At 53.8% G+C, this 17,908-nt stretch overlaps 1 protein-coding gene across 12 annotated transcripts in view; it reads left to right on the top strand.

Moving 5' to 3' along the window:
• The window catches only part of CEP164 (centrosomal protein 164), a 64,470-nt gene extending 48,579 nt beyond the window's left edge, over positions 1-15,891 (top strand). For 11 of the 12 annotated variants that reach the window (XM_087433740.1, XM_087433739.1, XM_087433744.1 and 8 more), the window contains 18 exons: positions 2,820-2,951; positions 3,036-3,252; positions 4,266-4,343; positions 4,582-4,713; positions 5,097-5,219; positions 6,351-6,494; positions 6,914-6,997; positions 7,143-7,211; positions 7,530-7,705; positions 8,316-8,442; positions 8,790-8,857; positions 9,355-9,562; positions 10,569-10,676; positions 11,323-11,437; positions 11,993-12,334; positions 13,214-13,280; positions 14,181-14,309; positions 14,488-15,891. In XM_087433740.1, the coding sequence (XP_087289866.1) occupies positions 2,820-2,951; positions 3,036-3,252; positions 4,266-4,343; positions 4,582-4,713; positions 5,097-5,219; positions 6,351-6,494; positions 6,914-6,997; positions 7,143-7,211; positions 7,530-7,705; positions 8,316-8,442; positions 8,790-8,857; positions 9,355-9,562; positions 10,569-10,676; positions 11,323-11,437; positions 11,993-12,334; positions 13,214-13,280; positions 14,181-14,309; positions 14,488-14,587 (2,419 nt within the window). In that variant the 3' untranslated portion in view covers positions 14,588-15,891. The remainder of the gene's footprint in view (positions 1-2,819; positions 2,952-3,035; positions 3,253-4,265; positions 4,344-4,581; positions 4,714-5,096; positions 5,220-6,350; positions 6,495-6,913; positions 6,998-7,142; positions 7,212-7,529; positions 7,706-8,315; positions 8,443-8,789; positions 8,858-9,354; positions 9,563-10,568; positions 10,677-11,322; positions 11,438-11,992; positions 12,335-13,213; positions 13,281-14,180; positions 14,310-14,487) is intronic. The other variant, XM_087433743.1, reaches the window with a different exon arrangement.
• The last annotated feature ends 2,017 nt before the right edge of the window (positions 15,892-17,908 follow it).

Below are 17,908 nucleotides of genomic sequence, written 5' to 3' on the forward strand. Positions count from 1 at the left end.
AGCACCTTCTAGCTCGTTCAGTCCCTTTAAAGGTGCTTTCCTGGACACTTTACCCAATAATTTCCACTTACATCTCATTGGTTACCCCTAGTTGCAAAGGAGACTGGGAAATGTAGTCCTTTAGCTGGTCCTCTTTACCTGACAGAATAAAATCAGGGTTCTGTTAGTAAGGAAAAATGGGAGGATGGATATTGAAAAGGTAATTAGCAGTCTCTGTCACAGTCCCAGGATGGGGAAGATGCTAAAAGGTGTTAACTTATTTCATTTATTTGGCAATTTAACTGAAGACGCAATCTTGTCCTCTTGGACAGAACCTCCAGAAATGGTAGAGAATTATTATTTTTATATCATACCTAGCAAGACTGTATAAAATGTTTATGCTTAATTTATTTTATTTTTTATTTTTATTTTTTGCTAAGGAAGATTCACCCTGAGCTAACATCTGTTGCCAATCTTCCTCTTGTTGCTTGAGGAACATTCGCCCTGATGTTTATGCTTAATTTAGAGAAACCAAGAGAAAACCAACATCTCAGTACCCTGATGGTCAGGGCAATCTCCTATTAGCCCAACACAAGGTCCACTGACCCAGGTCCATCCTTATATCACCCCTCTTGGGTCTCCGGCCAGGGAGCATCCCAAAGAACAGATCTTCCCACAGGATCCCTTCTCTCAGCCAACTGAAAATTGGGGCAGGGTCCATCCAAATAGGGTGTGACAGCTTACCTTGAGAGGCAGTGCCTGAGAGAAAATCCTGGTGGTGTTTCCTTGCCAGCCCACCAGGCTCCTCTCTCTTCCTAGCCACCCTGGGCTCGACTGACAGTGCTTTCTATCACTCCTCAAACCCCCCAACTCCAGAGGGGCGTCTTAGGTTGTGGTGAAGACTAGCATGCCCAAAGTATCTGACTCAGGGCCTCAAACATAGTGGTTGCTCAATAAATGGTCGCTCTTGTTTTTTTTTTTTTTTCCAAGTTGAAATCAGTAGTTTCAGGGGTCTTGATTAAGTGATTTCTCTATGGGCAGTGCCTTGCCTGGCTCTCTTGGAAATAGTTTGTCATGAGAACCCTGTTTCTGTTTATACACGAGCCTTGCTTTCTTTTCTTTTCTTTTTTTTTTTTTTAACGAAGATTGGCCCTGAGCTAACATCTGTTGCCAATCTTCCTCTTTTTTTCCTTTTTTCTCCCCAAAGCCCCAGTACATAGTTGTATATCCTAGTGGTACATTGTTCTGGTTCTTCTATGTGGGCCGCTGCCTCAGTGTGGCCTGATGAGCAGTGAGTAGGTCCGCGCCTGGGATCCAAACTGGCAAAACCCGGGCTGCCGAAACGGAATGCGTGAACTTAACCACTATGCCACTGGGCTGGCCCCACACTAGCCTTTCTGAGGAGTGGGAAAGGGGAGCCTTTCTGAGCCTCCTCTCTGCTGGGAAACTTCCACTTGGTAGAAATTTCTGGAAGCCACAGCTGACCTTGTAGCAAATATTTCTTGAATGAGAAGGTGGGCAGGAAGACAGGCAGCCTGACCCCTAGTATCTTTAATTGTAAAATGAAGAGATTGAGTTCAGTTGTAAGATGAAGAGAGTTGTAAAATGAAGGACTTAACCTCTAAAACCCCTTCCAGCTCTAACCTTCTGTGGTTCGATGTGTAAAATTTAGCCATAGGACAAAGAGAAAGCGTTTCTGGGGAAGCTAGAAAGAAGGATTTTTACTTAACGCAAATTTTCTGGCATAATGGAAGAGAGCAGTGATGCTGATAACTTGAAATAGAAAATGATCCTAAATCTTTTCTGGCTTAGGAATTCACTACAGAAGCTTTCCAAAGAAATCGTCTTCTGCATCATGTTTTTCTTAGGCTTGAGCTCCCTGAGTGCACAGCACACAGCCCCTGGCCGTGTGGGGCTGCGTGAGGAGGATGTGGTGTGTGGCAGCGGGAGGATGTCGGCTTGGGATGAAATGGTTGCCATCATTGGTCTATGAATAAGACAGCCTCACAGATCATCAAAGCTTGCTTATCGTTTAGGGCTGGGTGATACTGTTCAAATTCAACGACATTTATTGAGCACCTGTTTCATGTCAGTTACTGTGTTTGGCACCTGAGATATAACAGATTTTAAGACAAGGTTATTTCTCTAGAGAAGCTCCAAGACTTGTAAGGAAAATAGACATACAAAAGATTAATTATGATGCAGTATGATGCATGGTACAGAATGTCATGGGATAAGAAAGATCGCCATAAAAAGTGTGATGGGAACAGAAAGGCTAATTGATGAACTTGGAGGGAGCCGGAAAGCCTTCTCTGAGAGGAGGGAGCCAAGTGTTGAACAATGAATATGGGCTCGTCAAGTAGAGAAGAAAATTCTAGGTGGAGGAACCAGCATGAACAAAGGCCAGGAGGCCAGGAAGAGTGTGTGGATTAGAGATGGTGGTCATCTGATGGGGCTAGAGCAGTCTGTTGGGTGGGGAGTGAAAGGCTATGGAACCAGAGTCAGATTGGGGTCGACTGTATCCCAATCCTTGAGTGAATGCCATGCCGAGGTGGACCTGTAGCCAGAGGGGAGCCTTTGGAAGAAATGCTGTTCTGGGATCAAGCAGCCTGTAATCTGCTTCTTGTGGCCGAGGGCAGGTGGAGCTCATGGCCCCCCCTTTACCCTGAGAGGTATTATAGGGAGGCAGCAGGACCTAGAGGCTGAGGTTAGACTTGTCTTGAAGATTTAGGAGGCCTCACAGGCAGGCTTCAGGCTTTTGGAGGCCAAGAGCCAGGGATTACAGATAGAAGAGGGAATACCTTGTGGTTTCTCCAACAAACTTTCCTTTTCCTTCCCAGTTCCCTGAAGGAGCAGCTGCAGAGAGCCACTGAGGAAGAGGAGACTCGGATGAGAGAAGAGGAAAGCCAGAGGCTGTTGCGGCTCCGGGCCCAGGTCCAGTCCAGCACAGAAGCAGATGAAGTCCAAATGCGGTGAGTACTCGCCGTGAGCCACGCAGCCCCATGGAGGCGCCCCCCGACTGCACAGCCCGTTCCTGTTCCCTTCTGTCTGCCCAGGGCCGAGCAAGAGGCTTCCCTGCAGAGGCTGAGAGAAGAGTTGGAGTCTCTGCAGAAGGTCGAGAGGGCCAACTTGGAGCAGAGAAACAGGCAGATGCTGGAGCAGCTCAAGGAAGAGATGGAGGCTTCAGAGAAGAGAGAGCAGGCTGCCCTGAACGCTGAGAAGGAGCAGGCTTTGCAGCAGCTGAGGGAGCAGCTGGAAGGGGAGAGGAAAGGAGTGAGCAAGCAGAGTGGGGACCTCCCCCTCGGACAGGTCCCTGGGCTGCCTGGGGAAGGACTGAGTGTGGAGGAAGAGGAAGGGCCAGCCTCGGGCCCGCAGCATGGGGAGCCAGGTGGAGAGCAGGTGTATGCACAGATGGGCATGGGGGACAGTGGGCTTGCTGTCTGGGCCCATTGCTACGTGTGGACCTAACCGTCTCAGGGCGGGTGCTCGCCCTGGTCTCCTGGCAGAGCGGAGGGTACTGCAGGTGTCAGAGGCTCCCCCCCAGGCCCGCTGGGCCAGCAGCAGCTGGGTCTTGTCAGTGGCAGTGAAGAGGTTTGAGGGGAAATGTCCTGTAGATTTGGGAAGATTTCATGGCTGAAAGAACTTAAACCAGACCAGAGGTCCTGAGACAAAGGTGCCCTGTCCCTGTCCCCGAGGGGCAGCTGTGGTGACCTCTCATCTCTCTCCTTTTCTCTCCTGTCTTTGAGAGGTTAGCACACTGAGAGGAGATTTTTCTCCTTTGTCCTTCCTCCCTGTCCCTCCAGTCCGATGGTCTGTCTCTGGGTAAGAGGCAGAAGTAAGTAACAGGCCACGTGGAGCTTTTGTTTCCTTTTGGTGAAGGGCGGAGCTTCAGCTCTTGGACAAGGTGTGGGAAGAACTTCCTCATACTGCGAGTGCTCAGGGAGATTGTGCTAAATGTCCAGCCCTCCCAGCCCCCGGCCTGATTCATAGGCATGGGTGTCACTTGTGTACCTGTGGCCTGGCCCAGAGGCAGGGGGATGGAAGCAGTGACCTGAGGCTTCCTGAAACGCCCCTCCACTCAGGCCTTCATGTTCCTGTTCATTTGCTAGTTGCAGACTTTAGGGACTGAGTTGTTTCAGAGGAACAAGGACGTGTCTGTGGTTCCCCTTGGTGCCTTAGCTTGAGGGAGCGGAGGACAGTCTTCCTGGCTCTTCCTTACACCAGGGTCAGTGCCTGGCCAGCCTTTCCTGCCCTGCATCCCTCATGGGCCCTTTGTTGCTCCCCAGGCGGTGGCGGCACTGGAGAGGGAGCACAGAGCTGAGCTGGAACGGCTCTCTTCCTCATTGGAAGCCAAGCACAGAGAGGTGAGGTGCATCTGGCCCTGGCCTGAGAGACAGAGCTTGTGCTCTTGCTCCCTTAGCATAACCCACAGTTCACTGCTGGTCAGCAGAAGAACTCAACCCCATCCCTGCTACTAGGGAGGGAGCTCAATCTCCCCGCAGCCCCGGGGGGTGGGCGCCGGGTCCCTGGGAAGTGAGTCCCGCGTGGCTGCTCTGCAGTGCTCTCTGAGGGTCACATTCCCTTGTGCTGGGGCCTCCTCAGGTGGTCTCCAGCCTCCAGAAGAAGATGGAGGAAGCTCAACAGAAAGAGGAGGCCCAGCTGCAGGAGAGCCTTGGGCGGGCGGAGCAGAGAGCTCATCAGAAAGTTCACCAAGTGCTTGAGTATGAGCAAGAGGTGAATGCTGGTCTGCTTCCTCAGCGCTGCGTGTCTGTCGTGGATGCTGTGACAGTCAGCTGAGCCATCCTGGCCCAAGGGCCCTCTGCTTTGCTTTGGATGGCTCAGCTGGGGTTAGAACTCTGGTTCCATTTTTAGGTCTTATTCCCTCGGGGCCAGGTGCTTCTCCACCCCCACGCTCCTGTACGTGTGTGGGGAGGGGGTACTGGGGTATGGCTGTGTGTATGTCACCTGTCACGTACGTGTGATGTGTAGTTGTGTGCGTGTGGGGGACGTTGGGGAGCTGTATGTTGCACGTGTGTATGAGACCTTCACGTGCTTCAGTCCCCGAGTGCTGGTCCACCCTCAGTCCTGCATGTGCATCCCTGCTGCCTGCTCTGCAGCTCAGTGGCCTCCTGAGGGAGAAGCGCCAGGAGGTGGAAAGGGAACACGAGAGGAAGCTGGACAGGATGAAGGAGGAGCACCGGCAAGCCATGGCTGAGGCCAGAGAGCAGTATGAAGCCGAGGTGAGTCGGTCACATCCCCTGGAGCGTGCACACATAACACACACACTCGCCTGGGGCCCTTCCCAGCTGGCTGGAGGACAGGGGGAGGGGACAAACTGTGCAAACTGTGGTCAGGGATTGTGGGAGGCTTTCTTCCCTGGCACCCTGCAATGGTGAACTCGTGTTTTGCCTTTTTACTAAAGCGTTAGGTGAGGAGCGATTCCATCAGGCAGGCTGCACTTCCCTCTCGTGGCAGCACTAGCTAACATGTACCGAGCTCCGGCTGTGGGCAAGGCACTGTTCTAAGCTCTGTGTGTATGTTAATTCATTCAGTCCTCACAATACCCTTAGGAGGGACAAACTATCATTATCTCCATTTTAAAAATGAGGAAACTGAGACTTGGGGAGTGTAGGCAACTTTCCCAGGCCCACCCTGCTAGTAAGTAGAGGGGCTAGGATTCAAGCCCAGACTGTCTGACTCCAAAGCTTTCAGTTTTACCCACCCAACACCAGGGTTAATCGAAATTCCAGGACACCGAGAAATAGACCAGCAAGAGCCAGACGGCATTTAGATAGTGATTACCTGCCCATCCTCAGCGTTTGGCCTTAGGCCGGCTAGGTCAGTTACTGAAGGGCCCCCCACGCCCCTTGGCTTGCTTGTGTTGGGGGTGAACAATGCTGTGGGCGGCGGGGGGGTGGGGCTGACTTTAGCCCACAGCTGGGCCTCTGCCCGGATTTCTAGGCTACTGCTCCAGTAACTGGAACCTGTACCCCGGACTCTTTGTAGTCTTTCCCAGGGCAGAAATAGAGGGCCTGTGATGAAATGTAGTTGACTCCCTTCCCAAACCAATTCTGACCTTGCTGAAGAATAGTGATGCCTTATTAGTGACCTCTCTGCCCTCAAGGAAGGAAAGCTGTGCGTGTTGGAGCAGTAGGAGAGGCAGGCTCCGGGGGGGGATTTTATCAGGACATCTGACCAGCGTCTGCTTCAGCGGCAGAGTCGGGGTGCAGGCTTTCTGGGGGATAGGACCATGCCTTTCTCAATGCCGTCTTCTAAGAGCTGGCCTTAGGGAGCTGATGGGGTCCCTGATCTTACTGACCCAAGGCTGCAGAGGTAGGCAGGGCTGCTGCAGTTTCCCACCCTCCGTGCAGGAGAGGAAGCAGCGGGCTGAACTCCTGGGGCACCTGACTGGAGAGCTGGAGCGCCTGCGAAGGGCCCACGAGCGAGAATTGGAGACCATGAGGCAGGAGCAGGACAGGCAGCTCGAGGACTTGCGGCGTCGGCACCGGGAGCAGGTGGGGGTTCTGGGCGGGCACTTGGGGCCCACCCACCCCGACACCTCCACACAGGGTAGAAGAGTGCCAGGAGCAGCAGGACGGAGCCTGAGAGCTTTAGGAGTGGGGCTGTCTCATTGGCCATCCCGAAGCTGGGGTATCGTTGCTCCCTTGTTTTCTGGGCCATGGAACATCCCCAGGCCCTCAGAAGAGGAGGTCAGCCCCTCTTGGGCCTTGGGGTTGGCGGCTTTACTTCTCCTTGCCCCCAGTGGAAATCAGCAAGTGTGGTGCTTTCCCAGGAGGCACATGGGAGGAAGCCCGGGCCCAGCGTGGAGGGCATGGTGTGGTGTGATGGGTCAGGAACCCCTCCTGCCCCCTCAGCTGATGCCGTGCACTCTGTCTACACGTACATCTTCCTCTCCACCTACATTTCTGTGCAGGAAAGGAAACTCCAAGGTTTAGAGGTGGAACTTGAAACCAGAACCAAAGATGTCAAGGCCAGATTGACTCAGCTGGACATCCAGGTGAGGGAGTGGCGTGGAGAACAGGATCTCCAGGTCCCAGGACATTGGAGTTATAGCTCCCCCAGGAGATGGTGGGCCTTCCTGCCCCTTAGACCTGGGGCCTGGAGATGCAGGCGGAGGACCCTGTTTCTTTCCTTCCCCCCAGGAGGAGACTGCCCGGAAGGAGAAGCAGCAGCTCCTTGATGTGCAGAGAAAGGTTGCCCTGGAGAGCGAGGTTTGTCTGCCTCTTGTCCTCCCTCCGTTGTCTCCCCTATTCCCTTTCCTCCCTTCCCTCTCCCCGCCCCCCATACCCCTTCTTTTGTTCACCTGGTCTCTCCAGGGCATTGGGCTTCCAAACTGTGGTGGCCAGTATTCCACAGATAGCACCACTGTGTGCAGCCCAGCTCGGACCCTCAGGGAGCCGGGATATGGGAGGACAGGAGCCTGCACACCTCTCCCGGGCTCTTCGGGCTTCCCTGTGCTCTAGTGCTGCCTGCTTCCTGCCTTCTCCCTGCTGAGTCTCCAGGTGCTTCTATCTTTTCTTCTGCCCCAGGAAGCCACAGCCACCCATCAGCACCTGGAGGAGGCAAAGAAGGAGCACACCCACCTGTTGGAGTCAAACCGGCAGCTCCGAAGAATTCTCGATGAGCTTCGGGCCCGCAAGTTAGAGTTGGAGTCCCAGGTGGATCTGCTGCAGACCCAGAGTCAGAGGCTGCAGAAACACATCAGGTGGCGTGGGCACACTACACGTAGCCACCCCCACTGCCTTTCGCTGGCCCTCTGACCTCTGCTGCTCACGGGTCCTGTCTAATCATGGCCCAGTTAACAGGCAGAGGTGGAGCCAGGCAGAGGGGCTGTGTCTGCTGTATTTTGTAGGGAGTGGGGGATGTTAAGAGGCTATGAAGGGCCAGCCCCATGGCTTAGTGGTCAGTGTGTGCGCTCTGCTGCTGGTGGCCCGGGTTCGGATCCCGGGCACGCACCGACGCACCGCTTCTCCAGCCATGCTGAGGCCGCATCCCACGTACAGCAACTAGAAGGATGTGCATCTATGACATACAACTATCTACTGGGGCTTTGGGGGCAAAAAATAAATAAATAAAAATTAAAAAAAAAAAAGAGGCTATGAAAAGCTGGGGGTCCCTTGTTCTACCATCATGCCTCAGCCCTGCCTCAGGGACTTTGACAGGAGTGAAGGGATGGAGATGGTCCCACTGTCTCCCTAAGGTTGAGGCTTGAAGCCCACCCAAGGAGTCCCAACAGCGTGCTGCCTGGCCTGCTTTATCATGTGACCCTGCCTCACGGCCCCCTCCCAACCTCCCACTCCCCTTTCCCACCACAGCGACCTGGAGGCTGAAGCTCAGAGGAGGCAGGACACGTTGAAAGAGCTGGCAGTTGAGGAGAGTAATGCTTCTGCACGTTTTGAGCCAGATCTCCACATTGAGGACCTGAGGAAATCCCTTGGGACAGTGAGCTTCTCTGCCTTGGAGAGGACAGGATGGCTGGGCTGGGGCATGGCGCCGGGAGGGGAGGGGCGCCAGGAGAGGTGGGGTATCAGGAGAGGGTGGGGCATGAGGAGGGGGCGGGGCACCAGGAAGGGTCCTGGCTCTGCTCTATATAGGACCTTAGCCTTCTGTTCTTATAATTCCTAGTCCCCCATCTCTGTCAGTCAAATGATATCTATAAGTGAGTAGTGCCCAGCAGCTGGCAGAGCCATTTGTGTCTAGGCCACGGGGAGGGGCCTCGGGGTCCCTTAAGCCTGCAGTGTATCTGCTTTTATTGCCTTCAGTGGGTCTTTTCTACTGTGTGTCCTTAGAACCAGACCAAAAAGTTATCCTCTTCTCTCTCCCAGAGCAAGGAGGAGACCGAGTTGTCCTTGGACAGGTGAGCTCCCATAGCTTGTCTTATTTTGGGTTGAGGATGCCATGAAGGGGTGAGTGAGTGCCAGCATCACAGAGCTTGGGCGAGCTGAAATGAGGTGACAGGGATCACCAGTGGGGCTTGGTTCGGGGAAGGGGTCCCGGGAGACTGAGGAATCTTCTCTGGCAAGCCAAGAAGCTGCCCACTGTGACCGTTGACACAGCATGCTGGCATCTGCTGACCTCAGGTTGAGGATCAGACTGGGAGTGTCTGGCCATCTGTCCAGAGGCCTCAGGCACGATCCCTTTCAGAGTCAGAGTGGGAGGACTCAGTGCAACATGCCGCACCCTGTAGGTATTTAGTGGGGGTACCCCTACACACAGCCCAGCCTCAGCCCCAGCCCAGCAGCCTGAGTTCAGGGTGGGCGTCTGCTGGGGAAATGGTCAAGTGATCCACAGCAAGGGTTCTCAGAGTCTCTGTTTTCCATCTCCACCTCCCCTGCCCTGGCCTGTCCTTCACAGCGTCCGGCACTACCTCTCTGCTGAGGGGATAGCCCTCCGTAGTGCCAAGGAGTTCCTGGTGCGGCAGACACGCTCCATGCGGAGGCGGCAGACGGCTCTGAAAGCCGCCCAGCAGCACTGGCGCCATGAGCTGGCCAGTGCTCAGGAGGCAGCCAAAGACCCGCCAGGCACCAAGGCCCTGGAAGACATGCGCAAGGACCTGGAGGAGGTTGGGAGCCTGGAGGAGAGCCTGCCAGCCCTGTGCTGAGCGGGGGTGGGGGGGGTGGGGACTTGCGGGGAGCCAGGGTAACACTCGCCTTTGGGCTTGCCCTCAATTGATCATTCTGGGGACGCCATGAGAGTGGTCACATGGGCCCTGGGGAGACTGGACAGGTGATGCTAGTTATGTATCTCCATGAAGATGAAAGCATCTTACAGTTACATGGCATGCACAGTGTGCAAAATGCTTTCTAATAGTAGATCTTTTGGTCCTCACAATAACCACAGATGATGTGCAAGGTAATAGTGTCATTCCCATTTTCTAGGTGAAGAGTATAAGTAAAGTTTTTAAAATTTCACATCCAATGCTTTGCTTGTCCTTTCGTCACACTAAAGACTTCATCTGTGAGTGAAAAATCTTTTGAGCACACTTGGCATAACACTGAGTTACTTCTCTGTTTTACTCTTTGATACCCTAATTTGCAATGAAAAGGCAGAGACTTCATTATTATTAGTTGGGATCACAGATTCTTGTGCCATTTGAGGGTCCTAGCAGAAGACCATGCCTGCTCTGTTAGAATTCTGACAATGCCCAGAGCTGGTGAGGGAGCTCAGGCCCCTGTGGCCCCTAAGCCTGGCTTTGGGGCAGCAGAGGGCAAGAGGCTGGTACAGAGGAGCAGGCTTCCCAGGGGTATGTACACGCTGCCCCAGGCCCTGTCATTGCTTTGCTGAATCTCTCCCGACAATGATGGCAATAGTGGTGGTAGTTAGAGTGGTGATGATAACCATTGGCTAACAGGAACCATTTGAGAATTTATTAGGTATGGGCATGGTGCTAAGCATGTAACTCTATCTCATTTAATTTTCACGACTCTGTGAAAGTAGTATTTCTCTTGTTTAGATGAGAATCGAGACAGAGTTAAGTAATTTCTTCAAGATCACCCAGCGAGCAAAGGGCAGAGCTGGACTCCAGCACCTGTGTGCTAAGTCACCACATTTCTCCTCCCTGGCTACAGGAGACCAGGCACCTGGATGAGATGAAGTCGGCCATGCGGAAAGGCCACGACTTGTTGAAGAAGAAAGAGGAGAAGCTGAATCAGCTCGAGTCCTCTCTCCGGGAAGAGGTACAGCCCTGTGGCCACATAGCCCAGTGTGGCCATGGCCTCCCTCTTCTGTTCCTGGTATTCAGTTGGGTTCTTTGGTCCTGTGTCAAGGGGAGCTGGGCCTCTAGGGCCCAGGACTGGCAGTAGGCATAGGGCTGGTGGAAACGGCTTGGTGTTTGTTAAACACATCTGTGGGTTTGGGTATCTGTGCTGAGTGGTCCTGAGCAGACCTGTAGCCTCTTGCTGAAGATTCCTGAGAGAGAGACTAGCCCCTGCCCTTCCCTTGCTATGGTAGCTGCAGAGAGGTGTACCCAGGGTGTCAGGAATAGACTTATCTAGGAGGTGTCCCTACCTTGCCTGGCCTTGTAGACTTTCCTCTGGATGCCTGAGGCCTGGGTGTGGAAGGAAGGAAGCTTAGGTGGACAGACACTGCAGGGAGAGTCTGCTGGGGGGAAGGGTGGGCATCTGTCTGGTCCCGTGGCCCTCTTACCTCTATCTCAGGCAGTTGAGTTCCCTTAGCCTTGCCTCCCTCCCACCCGCCTGCAAGGCAGCCTGCGTGATGTGCCTCTCCCAGCACTGTGGGTCCCAGAGAGCCTGCCCACCAAGTCCTCAGTCCCCAAACACCACAAAGGCGAGTGCCAGTAATAACCGCTGCTTCTACCCGCAGGCTTCAGATGAGGACACTCTGAGAGGAGTCCCCACCAAGAAGGTGGTGACCTTTGACCTCAGTGACATGGAAGACACGAGCAGCGAAAGTTCTGAATCCTGCCCCCTACCTCACAGTGAGTGGTGGTGGCAGCAGGGAAGAGAGGAAGGGGAGGCAGGGGGAGGACCACAGGATCCGTGGAGAGGGAGGGACTTGGGGAGCAGAGGTGCAGCCCCTTTCCCTCAGCCCTGCCCAGGTGAGCCTCTGGGAGCCAGTGTCTGGAGCAGGTGCTCAGTAAATGCTGGGGAAGGAGTGAACCCATCTGGGCTTGCAACACGCGGGGATGGAAGGGTCAGGGAGAGCCTTCTGAACGTGCAGAGCACTTGACAGTGAGAGGTGTCCCTGGGAGGCTGTTCTTCCTCTGCCGCTCTGGCCTACAAAGGGCAGAGGGCCCTCTCCCCTTCCTTCCCCAGGGTCTCGCCCTGGAGAGCCTCTTTCTCACAGCCAGCTTCCTGTCTGCACTGTCTGGAACACAGAAGCCCTGCCAACGCCCCTGATCAAGGCTGAGGGGCTGTTGTCTGGAGCAACAGGGAGGGGTGTGCCAGTAGGGTGCCATAGTGCCAGCTGGGCCTGGGGTTATCTCAGGGCCCTGAACCTGAGTCCTTCGTACCATCTGTCTCTTCCCTTTCAGTCACCCCGACCCCAGGTCCCACCTTCCCCAACAAGATCCACTACTTGAGCAGCTCCCTGCAGCGGATCAGCAGCCAGCTCAACGGCGTCCTCAGCATGCTGGGCAGCCTCAGCACTCAGCCACCACCACCGCTTGTCACTTCCGCACCAGTGCAGATCCCTCCCTGGTCCTCTAGGAGCATCCCCATTCCCACCTCCCCCTCCCGGGTCTCAGCCTCCTTCCCTGCTACACCCACGTCCACCCGGTGGGCCTGGGACCCGGGGCTGGGCCCCAGGCTCTCCTCCTCCGTGGCTCAAACAGTGGACGATTTCCTGGTGGAGAAGTGGCGCAAGTATTTTCCAAGTACGCCTCCTCTGGACTGTGCCTCCCCACCTTCCTCCTCATCTTCCTTCCTTTTCTTCTTCCCTCTTTCTCCTCTTTCTTTTTCTCCCTTCCTCCTTCGCCTATCCCTCGCCTCCCAACTTTGGCATGGTCCATTGATTCTGTCTGTGGGTCCCTGCGAAGAAAACTTGCTGGTTGCCCTGCCCCAGAGGCTCTGTGTGTTTACCTGGAGCTTGGGCTGACTGGGGCCTTTACTATGGATTCTAGAGCTCTGCAGAACCTGCAAGATCATCGTTGTTGTCATCATAATAGCTATCATCTTGTGCATTATATTATGGGCCAGGCATTTTATATACAGTTTTTCATTTGGTCCTTATAACCCTCTGAGGTAGTAATTATTTATCCCACTTTACAGAAGAGGACACTGAGACTCAGAGAGGTTAAGTGACATGCTCCAGGGTACCCAGCGAGTAAGTAACAGACTAGGTTTTGACCCCGTGTTTCTGTGACTCCAGGATTCTGCTTGTAACCCCTTGGCCATATGGTTTCCCCCTGCTTCTGGGCCAGGTGGCCTCACCTGGTTTCATAGCCCTGCTGAAGAGTGTGAAAAGCCATAAAAACAGTTATTTTTTTGAGGGAAAAAGTTACATGTCTTCTCCCTAGCCTAATAACCCAAGTAGGAAAGTAGATTAAGTTTTAGGAATAAAATAGGACAATTTCAGTCTGTCATCTGTCTCTCATCTCCAAGCCCTGAAATTTTCCCTGTTTTGGGGAGCACCGCCTTTCCAGTTTCTGGGGAGGCAGGAGGTACTGGTGAGCAGGGAGGCGGTCTGCTCTGGCCGGGGTCTGGCTGAGCTGAACCACTGCCTATTTCTGAACAATTTCTTCCCACTTTTCCAGCTGGCATCCCGTTCCTCAGCAGCGGCCCTACCCCCCTGGAGAACAGGCTGGGTTACGTGTCTGCCAGGTAAGCCTCCTTGTGGGCTCGAGGTCAGCCACAGAGTTCAGCTGCACCTCCCTGGGCGGGTGGCACCTCTGAGTGGGGAGCGGGACTCTGGGTCAAGTTGCCCAGAGAGGTCGGTTAGGCTCCAGACCACAAAGCTGCCTGGGTCTGAGGTGCTTCTCCACAACCAGAGGAGAGTCCAAACTGCCCATGTCCCAGTGGGGGTGGGGCTGGGCTTACCTGGCCCAGCTCCATCAGGAAGCTGCCCTGTGGCACCCACGGGGAGAAATCAGCCCCTGGCAGGACCCTGCACCCTGCCCTCCCACTGCACCCTCCGGCCCTGGAGTGTGGCTTTTGTCTTTGCCATTGAGCTCTTTGTCTGCTTCATCTGGCTCCCTTCTCCCCCTAGTCCTGCTGAGCAACATCTGGAGTGAGAGGGGTGCCCCGTGGGGGAGACAGATGGGCAATTATTTAAACCTGTTATTAATTTCACATTTATCTTATTCCTTGCCAGATATGTCCCCCTCCCCACAGGCCCCCAGCCATAAGTACCCCCGCCACTCACCCCTTTGGCCAGGTTGGGAGCCAATGCTGGCAGGTGTCTGAGTCGAGAGGGGAGAGTTTTTGCTGATGATGTTGGCTGGGACTAGGCAGATGTGGGAGTCTAAAGCCTTAATGGCAGGAGTACTCACCCTGGAAGGTTGGGGAGGGTCCCCCACCCTCCCTTTTGGGAACTGATGCTCATCATTTCAGAGGGGCATTCTTGCCAATAGAGGAAGCTTTGAATTGGTAAAGGGACTCTGAAAAGGCTGCAGCTGGTATGTTGAGAGAAGAGCGAGGAGGCAGACATGATGGCCTCCGGTGGGCTCTACCGCACATCCCCTTCCTCCTCTCTTCCTCTCCCTGTGCTGTCCTTCTTCCTAGTGAGCAGCTCCGCCTCCTGCAGCGTTCCTCTCTCCATCCTCAAGTCCCCGAGGCAGGCAGCAACAACTTTCAGGGCATGATCGAGGCTAACCGAAAGTGGCTAGAACGTTACAAGAACGACCCCAAGTCGTATCCTTTTAGCCAGTTCCCAAACCCCATTACTTCCTGCTGCGGCCTCTAGGCTGGCTGAGCTGGGCTACAGGGCTTGTGTTTGTGTCCTGGAGGACACTCTGGCCTTTGCCTCTTCCATGGCCCTTCTCTGGATGTGCTCAGCTGACTGCAGAGTTTTCCTTCACCTCGTGGCCAGACATCTCTTCTCCTCGATGCCCAAGCCAACAGCCCCTCTGGGCCTCCTGCAGCTGGGCCTGGATGAGAACAACAGACTGAAGTTGTATCATCACTATTGAGGCCCAGAGCAGTGGCGTCTGGGGCACCGGCCTCTCCTGCCTCCAGACCAAGTGCCTGAGGAGCTGCCTGCACTTTATTCCCTCTGCTAAAGCATTCTCCTGGCCCGCCTTTGCTGCTTTCCCCACTCAGAACTTGGAACCATGGGGGATGGGTGAAAAGGATGGTCCGACTGGAAACAGTAAGCCGCCCCCTCTGTGACCACGTAATGTTTCTCAGGCTGAAATGTGTGGACTTCTGTGAGCTCCTGCATGGACGTGGCAACACTGATGATGTGGGGCAGCTGAGGGGCATCAGGGACATGGGCACCTTCAGGAGAAAGGGGTGGGTATCAGAGGAGCTGCTGTCAAAGGCCAACGGACTCCCTTTGGAGCTGACACTGCTGGAGGCTCCCACAGTTATGGGTATGGTCCTTAATTCACCAGAACAAAGCCCCCGGCATGTCTGTACCCTGGGACCAGGCTCTGTCTAATACCTCAGCCTCGTAGAGATCAGACCTTTCCTTCTTTTTCTTTTAATGTCCCCTTTTCAGGAGCCCTGCAAGAGGTTGCTGGAGGCTGGGCCCCAGAAGTTTTGCTGCCTCTCTTCCCTGTGCTGGCACTATGCTTCCTCAGGGGCTCTCCCTTCCCCTTCTCCTTCCCCGGGGCCCCTCCCCAGAGCCATCCCAGCTAGAGTCTCAGGTCTCACCACACAACTTTCAGAAAGCCAACAAGCCCTAGGAAAAGGCTAGGATGGCTTCTGGTCCTCAGCTTATTTTCTCTTCCTGGCCCACCTCAGGTCTGTTCATGGATTCTGTTTCCAGCCATCTTTTCTACCTGTGCCACCCCCAGCCCCATCCACTGCCGCCCCTTCCCAGAGCCTGGAGACTCATTCTGAAGGAGCTGAGGGATCCTGTGCCATTTGGAGCTGCTGCCATTCTGGCACGGCTCCCTGCAGTCCCGCCTCCCATCAGCGGGCCCCTGAGGGGGTTGCAGGGGCTGTTCTCTGACAGCTGTCCCATTGTTTAAATAAAATGCCCCCATTTTTTTTGTCTTGAAAGCTATGGGGTTGCCCTTGCCTCTCCAATGCAGAGAAACCAACTCTCCACCATCCCACCACTCATTTCTTTGTCATTAAGATCCAGTTGGCTTTTCTACCCCCCCAGATACTTTTTAGGCATCAGTCACATTAGCCAACAAAAAAAAGTCCATTTTATTATTTGGCTCATTCTGTGTGCTTTGGGAATAGCTCACATGTTACAGCCAACTCTGGTGACAATCCTGTGTTTTCTATATCAATTAAATCTCTGCAGGTCCATTTTCTATAAGGCAGTTGTGTGAATGTGTCTCCTCTTTGAAGGCTTTTGCCTCCTTCCTCTTAAGGGGAGAAGAAAAATTATTATTCACATAACCAGGTATCTGATCTAATCACCACAACAATCCTATGATGTGGAGATTTTCAGTTCATTTCTATGGGTGAGAAAACCAAGGCTCAGAGACCTTTAAGTACCTGGGGTCCTGGAGAAAGTAGCTGAGTTCCCTACAGGTGCAGAGCCCTTACCCCATCCCTGTACCCCCCAGAGCTCCCTGTCCCCTGCTGCCAGTCCTGGGAAGTGCTGACATCCTCCATCTCTCCCTTCGTCCCCCTCCCTCCTCCTCCACCTACCAGCTGGGGACTTACTGGGCCATTTCCCAAAGGCCACTTGGCATTGTTTTCCCCATGCAGACAAATGAAAGATAAGCCCCCTGAAGTCCTAAGCTGGCAAAGTTAGGTGGGGTTTTTTTCCACTCCGGTGGTGTGAGCAGCCTACATACAGTTTTGGATCTATAGCAACAGCATTGCTAGAACCAACTTAAAGACAAAACATGCGAACTAACCCAGCCTCCTCTGTGTCCCAGCTGCTCTGATGAAGGGAGGGAGGAAGGAAGCGAGCTAACAAACATTTGTTGAATGCCTTCTTCGTGCCGGGTGCTTTTCATGTTATCTCATGTAATCCTCTTAACCTGTGAAGTTGGCATTCTTATTTTATAGAGGAGGAAATTTAGGCTCAGAGGTTAAGGGACTATAGCTCAAGGTCACCCAGGATTTGAAGCCAGGTCCATATGTCTCTGAAAGCCGAGTTCTGTTGACCACGCTCCTCTTCAGCATCTCCTGTCCTCCTGACTCTCGGAACAGTCCTGGCCAGCTTGGTCTGAAGACCTGGGTCCCAGGGAGGGAGTGGCTTCTAGCTGGGTGAGCAAAAGGCCCCTCGGCCAAGGTTTACAAAGAGACTTTTTCAAAAGGCTCCAAAATTGTCCCATCCCTCCCCTCATGGATTTTAGAATGTAGCTGGGGAGTCTAGAATCGTAGCCCTCTGGAGCTGAGAGGAGCCTCGCAGATGACTTGTTCAGCCCACTCGTGTTTTACAGCGGAGGAAATGGTGTAGAGAGATGATTACCTGAGTTGCCTAAAGTGACAGTCAGTATGTGGAGAGGTGGGACCAGATCCCAGGAGTCCTGACTCCCAGCCTGGGGCTTCAGGGAAGAGTATTTTAAAAAAGATATTTATTTTGAATAGGCTGTGTGTTCACACGGCTCAATATCAAGTGGTACAAAAGTCAGTCCACCCCTGGGCCATCTAGTCTCCTCCTTGAAGGTAACAAATATACCAGTTCCTTCTGGAGATTTTATGCAAATACAAGAAAAGAGCAGGCACTGTTTTGATTCTCTTTCCCTTCAGTGGTGGGGTAGGGGTCGTTCCTAACGTAGGATCAGACGACTTCCCACAGGTCTTTTGTGAGATGTTCACTGACTATTAAGGGAGCAACATTGGAATAATGACAGCTTCCCCAAAAGACTTCCACGCAGAATGGCAGTGTGTGTGTGTGTGTGTGTGTGTGTGTGTGTGGGGAAATAACCCTGGCCTTAGGACACCTGGGGTTACTTTTAGCTCTGACACCCACAAGCTCTGTGACCTCAACAAGTCCTTTCTGGGCCCGTGTCTTCCCTGGTCAAAAGCTCTGAGTCTGAATCCACACTCCAGGGATGAAGCCCCTTCATCCCTTCATCTCAGGATGAAGCTGAGAGAGGGTGGCTCTCTCAGCTTCAGTGACTCTGAGGGGGCCTGCCTTGGGTAGGGAGCTGCCCTCGTCCAGAGGGAGGCTGGAGCACCTCCAGTGACCTGAGATAGGGCTCGAGTGGGGAGGGTGGGGAGGGGTGCTGGTGAGCAGGTTGCCAGTCCCACCACCAGCTTTTTTTGTGGAGGTGGAAAGTGATGATTAAAAAGTGGTACCTGCCATCACCAGTGCCCTGATGAATCGAAAAGTCCTCTTGTTCCTCCTTTCCTCTTGTATCGCCTACCTACCT

Source organism: Ceratotherium simum, chromosome 7, assembly GCF_057802395.1.
Source record: "Ceratotherium simum simum isolate JZ-2026a chromosome 7, ASM5780239v1, whole genome shotgun sequence".
Lineage (NCBI taxonomy): Eukaryota > Metazoa > Chordata > Mammalia > Perissodactyla > Rhinocerotidae > Ceratotherium > Ceratotherium simum.